Source organism: Molothrus ater, chromosome 1, assembly GCF_012460135.2.
Source record: "Molothrus ater isolate BHLD 08-10-18 breed brown headed cowbird chromosome 1, BPBGC_Mater_1.1, whole genome shotgun sequence".
NCBI lineage: Eukaryota > Metazoa > Chordata > Aves > Passeriformes > Icteridae > Molothrus > Molothrus ater.
Genome location: NC_050478.2, coordinates 126259300 through 126272716, shown reverse-complemented (window position 1 = coordinate 126272716; position 13417 = coordinate 126259300). Strand labels below are relative to the sequence as shown.

The window sequence follows — 13417 nt, the reverse complement described above, 5'->3', positions numbered from 1 at the left end:
AATTCAAATATTAAAATTGTTCAATGTTTTGTTGAAGAGTTGTCCTATCAAGGCTTCTGAGAGATGATACCCAAGAAGATATGAAATAGAATGAGAGCTATGAAGGGGATAAACAGTGGGATTCAATTATTAGAGAAGTGTGCTTTATATTTTTTGTCATTAATATTATCTCATGGAGAAATGACAAACAAGAGGGTGTGTGTGCATGTTGACATCACGGACACCAGACTGTGTTGTCTCATGTCTGACCACAGTAGTTGTGGTCACCCAAGAGCACGGGGATTAGAGGCAAGGAAGGAGGCTGATGGCATTCCTTTTTTGAGTTATGTTCTGCTGGAATTGTGTTTTCCTTCCATTTGGTCAGATTTCTGATCTGATGACTTTCAGGCTGGCTGAGGTGTACTGTTTGCTCCCAGATGGGAAGACTCCTTTGTTTTGAATCACACCTCAGGTGTATGTTGATACTCAGTTGGTTTGAGCATGGTCCTGGTAACATCAAGGTCACCGGTTCAATCTCTGTAAGGACCATTCTCTTAAGAGCTGGACTCAATAAGATTCTTGTGAGTCCTGAAAACTGTAACCAGCATCATTCAGAAGCTGGAATATTGGATTAAAGTACAGAATAATCAGCTATTACAATCCTCTATATCTTTCCTCCTTCTGGTCTCTGACAACTTTTATGGACTTCAAAATTTAAATATATTAAAATTCTTATAACTCATTTTTATGTTATTTAAGTTGAATTACATTTTCTATCCACATATGAAAGTACTGCTCAGTTTTTGGCATTGAAATAGAGGTTTTGTATTCCCTTTAAATTTCAGAGCCTACTTTGTGCTCCAAGAATGATGAGAGACTTGTTTAGGGAACTGGTGTGTATTTAGCATTAGTTAAAGGTGCCATTCAGCACTTCAACAAGAATATTTTGTAGTGGCTGAAAGCCACACTTACACAGGGACAACCAAGATGCATCTGTGGCTTTCTCTAGGACTCAGTCACCGTTTCTTCTCTACAGTCATAGATCTTGTGAATGACAAGGTGGGGGTAGTTGGAATGGCTGAAGATTAGCATCCCCTGCTGTTTTGTAATTATCAGAATCTGGACAGTCATTTATTTGAATGAAATAATGCGTACAGTTTGTGCCTCCAAAGAAAAGCATACATAATGTGATTGTAAGAAGAGGTTTTCAGTCTCTCAGTGGGATGTGATAGGGTATGTTTATAAACCTCAACCTAGCAGTGTCTCTGCAGTGGAATTCCACTGGTATTGAGATAATAATTTGCACAGTCAAATTGCTTTCCTTACAAAAACCCAGGGAATTATGAGGCCTAATCCTTTATTAATGTCAACCCATAGGCAGCAAGAAAGCGTAAGATTGCCATTCGAAAAGCCCAGGGGAAAAATCTCGAGGCCATCCGAGAGCTGAATGAGTATCTGGAACAGTGAGTGTCTCTTACAAGAATACGATTGTGTTTTGCTATTCTGATAAATCTTTTTAATTAAAGTGGAATTTGCATTTAATTTACGCTTTTGCTTCAGTGCTAGTCATTTACAGAATCCCTTGCACATTCTTTCTTTTTTTCCTTTTTCCCTCTCTTGTATCCTCTATACAGATTTGTTGGTGACCAAGAAGCTTGGCATGAACTTGCAGAACTTTACATCAATGAACATGAGTAAGTTGTTTGCTAAGTCTGCATAAAAAATGTTAATTTGAAACCCAGTCTGTGTAAGTCAAAAACCACAGTGATTTTTCTTTAAGGACTAATGTTACAAAGTATGTTGTCTCATTTCCAATATACTAGGCCTCAACTGGAAATAATTACCAAGCTTATTTGGCTACCAAGTACTTTTAAAAGGCATTTGTTTGTCAAACAAAAGGAGTGTACTTAATTACCTGTTATGTTTCAGTAGTTCTTAAAAATCTGATATTTAAAAGAAATGGTTTGAGTGCAGCAGTGAAAAGCAGATACATCCCATCATTTTTTGTTCATGTTATGTATTTTACTTGTTAGAGATGTTAAATTCCCTACTTCTAAAATCAATTGATCCCAGCAACTGATATTCCAATTTTCTTTTAGCCTACCTCTCCCAGAACTTTTAGTAACCTCTTAAAAAAAGCCAACAAAGCAAAACACGGATCCAGAGTTGGAGGCATCTGGTCGCCTGGGTACAAAACCCAGTGCGATCAAGAATGCTGAATGTTGTAGTAACTTGCTTATTGGATATTTAATGTTTTTGTTAGCTTTTTTTATTGCTGTAGTGACAGGAGGAAATCCCAGTGTGAGAGGATTAGCTCCAAAGCCTTAGTGCAAGTTTTCTAATATCACAGCATTAATTCAAACCTCCACCAAAAGGCATATCTTTTTTTTTTCTCCTTTTTCTTTGGTTCTTCAGGCCAGCCTGAATTATATCACAATTGTTTCCTTCTTTCCTTTTAAGAGGGTAGTAAAAGAATCAAATTGTCAAGGAAGAAATAGCCATTCTCACCCTGAGGGAAAAATTGTTCCTCAATCACCTCTCCTTGCACCCCATTCTCAAAGAAAATAGTTATTAAACTCTTTTAAATGATGACTTCAGGAATAAACTAGAATTTTGATACCCACACTTCCATTTGTTTGGGGAAATCTACCAGCCACTTTTCCAAGAAAATAGCTATTAAAAAAAAATTGGCTGGAAAGATATTTAAGCTTGTCAAATCTGTCAGTACGAAAGTGAATGATAGAGTGGTTCAAACATACGTATTCCATTATTGGGTTGGGTTTTTTTGCTATAATCTTTATTATGAAATTGTGCAATAAAACCCAAGGAAGAAATTGCTTTTGCTTGTATTTGTTTTGGTCTGTAATTCCAATAAAAAGCAATATGTACAACTTCAGTTCATGGAAAGAATTCATTGTCCTCACTATACTTCCATAAGCATCATTATTATTATTTTGTTAATAGGGAAAAATCAGGCTCTTGGCTAAAAGCAACTAAAAGTTAAGTTTTAAAAAAGAAGGCAGTTCCTCATTTTATATGTTTTATCAGGGTCACAAGTCACAGAGCTTGTGAAATCACCATGCTCTCATTTTTGTTCATAAATACACGTAGATGTACAAGGTTTACACAGTCCTCAGTTCTACCCTGTTCTGCAGTGAGGACTCTGGCTCCTGCTTTTGGAGAATGAGGTGGCTGCCCTTGTATCTCCAGATTAATAAATTATACAGGTACATGACAATCATAACATGCACTGGAGAAAACCACAACATATTTATTTTAGGATACAAGATTTTACAGATAATATGGCTTAATATGGTCTCATAATTGCTAAATTGCTTTTACTGCAATATTAAATATCTACCCACACTGTCATTATAAACCTTGTATCTCTGAATTTTGGAATCCTATGGCATAAACTGAGCAATAGCGCTATCACATACCACTAAATGATGCAAATTCTGCAGACAGTTCTATTTGAAAGATTACAAAATTAAGATTCTTCACAATAAACCTGCATTTTGAGCTTGACTTCCTAATTATTTCTGAAAATTTTCACTAAGAAACTCAAGGACTAGCCTTCTCAAATTATAAGGATTTGCCCATCTGGAGAGGTTCAATGCTATTTTCATACATAGATTTGGAGTGTTTGAATTTTAGAACTGTTCTTAGTGTGGTTTTTTTTGTCTCAATTCTATGGTTTACTGTTGGCAGGTAAAGTTAATTGACAGTGTAAATGCTGTGATCAGTAGCTGCATTTATGAATCCTCCGGTAGTTGAGTTTTCTTAGGAAAAAAATGAATTATTTTGTAGTTTCAGTTCAGTGTCTTAAAATACCTAATACCTGTTTCTACTCATCACTAATGCTGATAAGAAACAGCACTTATTAATAAGAGATTTATATATTAAATGCTTTTCATGAGCTGTTCCAGTTATACCTAGACCACTGGATTTTGTATTTTGTATTTTCCCCCTGTCTATGATATAAAAAAAACCAACTTGGTTCTAAACTTTATTTTTAAATGAAGCATTTTAATTAATTGTGAATCATGTGATTTTATGGGGGGAAAAGTAAGACTTGTATTGTGCTGTAAAAAAACTGAAGCAGAGAGCTGTGTACTCGTGTCTCATTTTATCACTGTTTTTTGTATTCCACAGCTATGCAAAGGCAGCCTTCTGCTTAGAGGAGCTTATGATGACTAATCCACACAACCACTTATATTGTCAACAATATGCTGAAGTAGGTATTTCAGAAAAATCAATTACTTCTGATTACAATTTCTGGTTTTATGTTAGAGAAGTGGTGAAAATGGTTTCTTTAATTTTTCCCTAGGAGATTTTAAGAGTTCACAGAGAATGCTAACGTCTCGTAGAACTGAACATGTTCTGAAAACTGTGTTTTCATACTCAGTGACTCAGTCACAGTGTGACTAAGCTAAATATAACAGGGGAAGAATTATTCAAGATAAAAGCTAATTTTAAATGAACTCTTCTTATTGAAGTTTTTATGCACTTTTCAAAAAAGTGCTTGAGAAGCTAAACTTTTCTACAACAATGCTGCCTAGGAGGTTATGATACATTGCCTGTTGCTGTGGACTCAGATCTTGGAATCCACATACTAAATTCTGCCTGAAGGAGCTCTAGTGGAAGAGAGGTAAAAGCTAGAGGTAAAGTTAGAAGTTTTAGCTCAAGGTTTTAACCATTTGAATTTGCCTTTTCTTTCCAGATTATTTTTTCCCCTAAACTATACTGTTAACTGCTTAGAATAGGTTTAATTTGTTTAGTTAACATGAGTAAAATTCGATTGACATTAAAACTTGAAAGCCTAAGTTGCTTTCTCATAGAAAGACTTCGAAGCATATCTTCTAGTATTTATCCCTCTTTTTGTTGATCTAATATCTGGAAAAAATGAATAGAAAAACAATGGAGTAATCCTCTAAACTTTGTGTGCTATTTTGAATACATAATGAAAGGCATTGTGTTGTTTTGTGAACTGTTTCCATGCATGCTGTGGGAGAATAGTGTCAGTATGGATTTCTAGTAGTCAGAATTAGGATTTAAAGTTTGTGCTACTTTTCATAAGAGACAGTCCCAAGCTTTCAGGTATTTATAGGTGAAAAATCTTGTAGCAATGCATTAATGAAATTAATGCTGCGTTTTTTTCTCATATAGTTAAATATTTTTAACTGTATACATTGTGAAGAGCTTGGATTTTTCCCAGGCCAGTATTTTGCCTTTGATAGGACTCACCTGATTTGAAATGTCATGTGAAACAAACCTGGAGTGAATTTTTGTAATACCATTGCTCCAAAGTGATTGCCTGAGGTATGAATGGCATGCAAGTTTCAGGCATTTACCATTTTTACAGGTTAAATACACTCAGGGGGGGCTTGAAAACCTTGAGCTGTCAAGAAAGTATTTTGCACAAGCACTGAAGCTTAACAACAGAAATATGAGAGCTCTATTTGGACTTTACATGGTAAGCATAATTATGTATTTTCCATGTTATCATTCTGAATATGTTTATGCATGCATATTATCCTTTGCCATTTACTGTTTTCCCCCTGATTTTTAACTTAATAGCTCAGATTATTAGCACTGTTTTAAAATATGGGGTATTTTTCATACCATTAGAGGATGGATAATATTGTGCTAGTAATTACTCCTTACTGAAGTGCTCTTCACCTTTAAGTCTTGCCTGTATTTTCAAAAGAATTATTGTTACTGGCATGGGAAGGTAACTTGAAAAAGGATTTAAAGTTGTACATCCTCTCTAGAAGATGATGAATTGCTGAAAAACACCAGCACAGTAGCAGTGATTCCTTGCACAGTGGATTTATTTATATAAGTAAAAAACTTTGTTTGGTTCCTAAGTAATACTTTTTATTCTTTCAGGTGAGGGTGAGCATATTTTATCTAGAGTCCTATCTGCTTTTCAAATGTGTTTTCTGATGCTACAGGGAAAATGTCATGTTTTTAATGGCAGCTTGGACATACAAGTAATGTATTTTATATTGTCTCTGGTAAAAAATTGGATGTGGAAAACTAATTCATAACTTTCACTTTAGGAGAAGCAAATTGGATTAGCTGATCATGTCCAGGTTTGGTTCTTAACTCAGTACAGAACTGAACTGAAGTCTAATGTAGCTTTAAATAGAGCAAACAATAGTTTAAAAAGTCTAGCAAATTCCTATCTGGATGCTGCTTGCTGGTAACTTTTAAATATTTTTTTGTCTTTTTCCATTATCACTGTGCATGGGGCTTGGACTGTAAGGATGCTCAGTGTTCTCAGCTTATTTCATGCACATAAATTTTATAATTACACTGGGTTTTGCTTTTATTTTGTTGTATTCCTAGTCTGCCAGTCATATTGCTTCCAATCCAAAAGCAAGTGCAAAAATGAAAAAAGATAATATGAAATATGCCAGCTGGGCAGCAAACCAAATAAACAGAGCATACCAGGTTAGTACTTCATTGCTTTATGATACTCTTAACTTGCTCTATAGTTCTTTTCTGCACTTTTATCAGCTGCTTTTCAAGAGGTTAAATATGGCATGTAAATCAGCATAATCTGCTTGGATTTTTTTTACATTCTACTTCTGTTTGATTTTCTGGAAACCTTAATTAATAAAAGGTTAAGTTTTCCCGGAAACCTTAATTAATAATTTTACAGTTACTAATTGCTATCATTTACTTGATAACTTTAAACATATATTTCCTACTAGCATTAACTGAATGTACATTACTGTAATATTGACCTTCAAGACTTGGTTCTACAGCTATTTTGGTAAAACTTGGTATGTCTTAATTGTTAGAGTGACTTTGTTATCTACTTCTGCTTTACTAGAAAACAAATGAAAATTCTAGGATTTTTGTTTTCCTTGAGTTTACTCTAACCTTTCAAAATCATATTTAATTGCCTTAATATTTGTGACTGAAGTTGGTTTTGTGTAGTTTTGTAGAGAAGTGCTCATTGAGTTGTGAAAACGTAGATTTTTGTAGGCCATAATCAAAGCTTGCTGAAGTCATTGGGAGTCTTTCCAACTTTTCAAAAAGTTGTATGTGTAAATTTTTATATTTCCTGTTGTATTATAAGCCTCTATTTCTTTCTATAACCGTGAGTGAAAGCATGTTTTAGCTCATAGACTCTGCTGTGTATCCCAGATATATTATGTGTTTTTGACTCCCTTACAGCTATTCTTAACGATCTGCCAATCAAAGTTTATATATAAGTAATCCTGGACATCAACATCATACAGTCCAATTCTTCCCAGAACTTTTTTGTTGAGCAAATGTATTGATATTAAATGCAAAGACTGTATACATGTAGTAGCTCGTCTTAATCCCTGCAATATTTCGGTATTGGAACACAATATTTAATTTTTTTCTTCTTGCTACTGTTTCACAGTTAATACGACCAAATGGCCTTTTTAAAAGCAGCACCTATTAGGGAATTAAATTAGATTTTCCTTTTACAGACAGTGCAGTTTTCTTAATATTTAACTGTATTTCAGTTCCTTGCCAAGCGTGCAGCTTCTTGTGGCTGATTTTGATATATTCCAAGTTAGAGATATTTTCCATTTCTCCTACTTGGCCCTGTAGCTTCTGACTGCACAGTGAAGAGCATTGTATCCCTGGGGACATAGAGAAGCATGTTTTAATATGTGCCTAAAGTTTATTTCTCTTCTGCTCTTTAAATCGCTCTGCTTTTCAGTAATAAACCATTTACCTGCTCATGATGGTAAGGTGTGTATGAATTAACTACCTTGTCTGATGTTTCATAAATAACCAAGTCTTCTTTTGACTTGAGGTATGCCTGACATTCCTGTAAGCACAGTGCAGATGGAAAATTCAAGTATTGCAGGACTAAAACCAAAAAAAACCCCAAAACCCCCAAAAAACAACAACAAAATACCCCACAAAAACAACAACAACAAAGCAATCCAAAGAAACAAAAAAACTCACCAAACCCTAACACAAATCAACCAAAACAACCAACCACTTAGAAAAAACCGTTCAAGAATGGAATACACCATGGATTCATAATTGACAGAACAAAACAGGTTTTAAAAGTTGTGTGAATTTTTAGTGAAAAGCAGTATTCCATGTTTTACATCTTAGTGAAATCAACTGCTTAGATTAGAGTGGGTTTGCATATGTTTTAAGTAAATATTGTGACTGGAGTTCAAAGTACTGGTAGAGACTTGTTAGCACTTCTGGGAAACAGTCCCTTTCAGGGTGCATCAGGGTGGAAATTTGAAACTAGTGAGGGCCATGGAATGGCCTAGAAGACCTGGAAATAGGCATCTCCTGGTTCTAAATATAATGGATGTTGAATTGTGACAGTTTCTAGTTAACTGATTCCCATCTAGATAAACACACCTGTTTGGTTTTTGGGTTTTTTTTCCTTCTTTTCTGTCCTCATGGCTTTCTGTTAACATCATAGTGTCTCTAATAAAACACGAATTTTTTGGGAGAGGTGTGGTGCTGGGGGCATGTTTAAGTGCAGGGGGTTTAGGACTATATATGCCTCCTTTTCTGCTCTTGTTAGCTGTTTGAGATATAAGGTGAAGAACACTGTGTGTGATGAGAATCTTAGGGGAAATTCAGCTCTCGAGAAAATGAAAATGCTGAAGCTCAAGCCAGGATTTGGCAAATAAATGGGGTGAATAGCCCCATTCGCCTTCCCAGAAGCACCACAAGAAGCTCCAGTGAGCACAGCTGGGCAGGACATTCCAGGCCAACCCCCCTGGGTTGTTACAGTGCTGCAGAAGCCTTTGGATGCTCCAGTCTCTGTGCCAGAGACTCAGAGCATCGAGCAGCTACAGCCAGCGGTGTTAGGTGATGCAGTAGGCGGCAGTCACCCTATGAGTCAGTGCTGATTTGTTGCTCCCTTGGTGAGCTGAGCAGTTGGAAATTGTCACCATTTGGACCTGAGGATGAAACCTTGGTCACTTAGTGCCAAGGGAAACTCTTACTGTGTTCCTGCCTTAGACAGGTTTTAAGCTGGATATTTATATGATCTCTATAAATCCCCCCACTTTCCATGCATTATCCACCTGTGAAGTGCAGTAAAAGCCTTAACATTGACTTGTTTTATTGGTGGGACATTCTCATACTGCTAAATGACATTTTTCTGGTGGCCATGTTCTAGAGAGCAGGATGAATTTAGAACCATGATTTGGATATGTATACAAATTATTTGAATTTGTGACTTTAAATTCCAATTATTAATGCAAAAAGTTAGTTTTGAGCAACTGTCTTGCAATGAGATCTTTCCCCCTTTCCAGTTTGGATTTGAACTTGAGTTACCAGAAGTTTGCTCAGTAATTTTGGAGAACTGCCTTTATTTTTTTCAAATGACTGGCTATAGTTGCTTTTTAATTATTTAATTATTTAAAAATTTATTTTGTATGCAATTTACTTGAAATATTTTTACTAGTCCCCTTCTTTCAATTTATTCTGTCATTCAAGCAGTATGCTTTAGGACTTGATTTTTGCTTTTCCTGTGCATTCCTCTAGGAAATCAGAGGAACCTCTTAGTTTGTTGCCATTTAAAGAAAGCAGTGTTTGAGTATAGAAAGAAAAACTTACTTCCCCAATGTTGGTTAGACTGTGCAGCACTGTCTTTACAGGAAAACACAGCGATAAAGAATAGTTAAAAAATTGTCTGAAATGCACAGATACTTGACACTCCAGCTAGTTAATATACTTAATTTGATGTTAAATATGTAACCATCCATGCTGATTAGTACTTCTCATCTGTGTCTAATCTAGGAGAAATGTAAACTTCTTCAGGAAGACAGAAAGGTTTTGTACCTAGGGCTGCTGTATGGAGTTGGAATTCCTGGCTGCTAACACATCCTCTGAAAAAAAAAAAGTCATTATGCTCCAGGCTTCTTAAATTTAATTGACTTGGGTGGAAAAAAGACCCAAATAAAATTTAATTTTAATCTTTTATTTCTATTAAGCTAGTGAACTACTCCTTATTCAAAGAATTTGTTTTAAGTTTATTATTATTATTATAAGCTTACTTTTGCCTTACAACTGGGAAACAGGGTCATTCCATATGTGCAGACCCTGAGAAGAACTTCTGTCTGTTCTAACTGAGGACATGAGTCACAGTTACTTTAACACCAAAACAAAATAAGGCTACCTGGTGCTCTTCAATTAGGTAATTGGTTTAGCATGTCCTCTGGTAGAAGCATTTCAGCAGAGGCAGGCAAGTTTGATTAATGCTCACAAAAATCTTTAATGTGATCCTACTCACAGTAATTTTCCAGATACATGCTTCTTGGGTACATTGCTAAACTTTTCTGTGTTAGCAATGTACATGTTATTTATGGCTGGAGAGAGGTGATTTTGTTACTAACCATTTGGGAAACAGAAAATTAAGTCATGATTTAAGAAATGGATTCCAGCTCAATCAGTCAAATTGCTGTGTAATGGCTGAATAGACAAAATAATTGTTCGTCAGGGCAAATTCGAAGTGATTACATTTCCAAGTGTGCTTCTGGTTGTTATGCCATAGAGTTTGGTTTTATTTGTTCAGTTTAAACTACATGTCAGTATCATGAAGGCAACTGCTCTTGAAATTACCAAGTAGCATTTTTTTAAACCAATGTCATATGTCAATTTTGCTTCCAGTGTCCATGTCAAGAATAAGTAAAATATTTCTTTATTTTGAAGCTTTTCTCTGCATGCTTTCTGCATGTCTTGCCAAGTGCTTTTTGGCCCTAGTATATTTAGGCTTCTGTGCTTTTTATTGAAATTTCTGAATGCTTTGAGTTTGAAACAATTTTTCACTTTAAACTTTTGACTTTTTTTTTAAACTTACTTATTGTTGTGAAAGGATTTGGAATTTCCAAGTGTCTGTTTAATGTGGACAAAGAGAGGATATTTTATTCAATCAGATAAAAGCATAAGTCGCTGCTTTCACCTTGGAGTATCTTAAGAAATCTTGGATTTTCCTCTGAAGTTGACTATTGCATGTCACTTTGGAAACTGCCCACCCTGAAGAATGGGTTTGTGTATACTACTAGAATCAAAACCTGGTACACCAGTTAATGGCCTGGAAATATAAACCATGAAAATGCAGTGTTTTCAGTACATCTCTAAGCTGGAAAGTGTTGTTACATTAACAAAATTTCCCCTAACTTTCATTTGAGATAGCTTATTATTTACTGTGCCAAAACTGTTTTTTAAAAAAACTCAATGCTGATTGGGAATTGCAATGCTAGATTGTAGCCTAGGGGTCAAAAGCAGGTTAACAGGTCCTGCAGCTTGTTACTGGTGTGATATTACCTGAGTTTGATGACTTAATCTTTCTTAACAGGTCATGAAGAGTTTGCTAAATTAAGTTAATTATAAGAGAGAAGGGACACATTATAAATCAAGGACTAGCTATGCAAGACACCAGTGGTATTTGAAATAAAAAACTTCAAATTGAAAATTTATTGAGTGTTTAGATGTTAACATTTAAGTAGAGGATTGGTTGTTTTACTAAAAGCAAGTTTTAGTTACTGTTTCTGTAATTTCTTTACTACCCCTCCCAACCTGAAATGCAAAACTTTTTAGTGCAGGTGTATTAAAAATGGTTAGGAGTTTCATTTGACTAATGACCAACCTGGTCAGTGAATCTCCTTTGTCAGATATGGCTAATGAGTGATGGCAATTGTCAGTATCATTAAAAAAACCCTTTTGAATTCAACATGGGGTGGTCAGCATTCCCTGTCCTTCTACCCTTTCCTTCTTAAAGCCAGTAGTAGTATTTGTTAAGCTGTGTCTTTCTTCCTTATCAAGACAGACTTAATTTCAAATGTTCTCTGAAATTGGTGTTTTGATTGTAGGCTACAGTCAAGTACAATGTCATCCAGCATGATTACTCTGAACCATAAAATATAATTATATGTTGTCTGGATTATTTTATAGTAAATTTTGATAAGTAGATTTTTTTCTGTCTTACTTTAACAGAAAGTATTTTTTCTTTACTTCATGGAAGAAGGTAATATAGCTTGTATTCTGGTAAAAATTCTGAGGTTTAGTTTTGTGCTTTTAAGTTTTTAGTAAATAGAGTTAATTATTGGTATTTGGTGTGGAGAGCTGTTATTTTCACAGGATTTAGACATAGAATTTCAGATATATGACAAATAACAATCCTTTCTTTTCTGTTTAGTTTGCAGGTCGCAGTAAGAAGGAAACTAAATACTCTTTGAAGGCAGTGGAAGATATGTTGGAGACCCTGCAAATCACTCAGTCTTAGCTTGGCACAGAGATCTAATATGAAATTTTCCAATACCACACTCAACCTGTAATGACCTGTGGGTTATGTTACTCTAGTGCTGTTAAAAGTTAATTTTGTATTGATTACGTGCTATATAAAATAACATTTTATGAAAAGTAAAATGCCTATTTATTGCTGCTATAAGAAATGTGATGAATACCCACTGAAATGAATAACTTATCCACATAAACAACACGAAGAAATGACGTGCTGCACATCAGTATCCTCAGATTTTTGTATGTACAGTACCTGCTTCTAAGCCATAATTTGTAGAAATAAATTGTTAAATGATTAAGAAAATACAGTGACTTAAATTTATATATGTAGATTAATAACATATGCTAAATATTTTTCTTATTTGCACATTTAAGAGTAAAAACATGCTACCAGGGTACACTTTCTGAAAAAATACATCAAGGAGTGATTATGAGTACACATTATTAGAGAAGAAAGTTTGTTAAGAGTTTTCTTAATGAGTTCATATCTAGTACTGTAGAAATGGAAAAAACTTACTCGTGGACTTTGCTTCAGAAGTGCTGTTGTACTGGCTTAAGGGCAAAGACATTCTTCTCTGTGCCTTTTTGGGCAAATGCTTCCATGTCCACGTAATTCTCTGATTGGTGTATGCATATTCCCTTTTTTTTTTCTTCCTTCTCTGTGTCCTTTCTTGTACATGTGTTCCACATGGTGAATTTCATGTGGGGCTCTGTGCTGGTCTCTATGTTCTGTGTCCCTGGTATGGGCACCCCTGCTGTGGCTTTTCCACATGGAGCAGGGGGTACTGTGCTGAAGGGGTGACATGAGAGCTTGTTCAGCTGCCTTGCACTTACTGAGAGATAGTGTTTGTTACACCATCAGCATGAAGCATCTAGCACACTGTAAAACTCTCTTCTGTTTGTCTTCAGGCACTTCTTTATTTACTCAGACAATGAGTCAAACACCCTCATTCAAGCATTTTGCACCTCTGATCGTTCTGGATGTTTTTCACATGTGCACTGTGGCAATTCAGTTGCACAGCCATCATTTCATTTACTGCAGCTTCAGTAGGTTTGCATAACAGCATCAGCATACCCTTGGCAAATTCTAGTACCAGTGTTGCAATGTTGTTTTCATGGCTGCTACAACCATCCGAGATGATTAGACTTTCAGATTTTATAC

At 35.3% G+C, this 13417-nt stretch overlaps 1 protein-coding gene across 1 annotated transcript in view; it reads left to right on the top strand.

Moving 5' to 3' along the window:
• Window positions 1–12559, top strand: part of EMC2 (ER membrane protein complex subunit 2) — a 35776-nt gene extending 23217 nt beyond the window's left edge. Inside the window, exons 6-11 of the mRNA XM_036405404.2 lie at window positions 1357–1442; window positions 1614–1673; window positions 4135–4216; window positions 5345–5455; window positions 6334–6438; window positions 12152–12559. Of these exons, the coding sequence (XP_036261297.1) occupies window positions 1357–1442; window positions 1614–1673; window positions 4135–4216; window positions 5345–5455; window positions 6334–6438; window positions 12152–12238 (531 nt within the window). The 3' untranslated portion in view covers window positions 12239–12559. The remainder of the gene's footprint in view (window positions 1–1356; window positions 1443–1613; window positions 1674–4134; window positions 4217–5344; window positions 5456–6333; window positions 6439–12151) is intronic.
• Window positions 12560–13417: the final 858 nt, after the last annotated feature.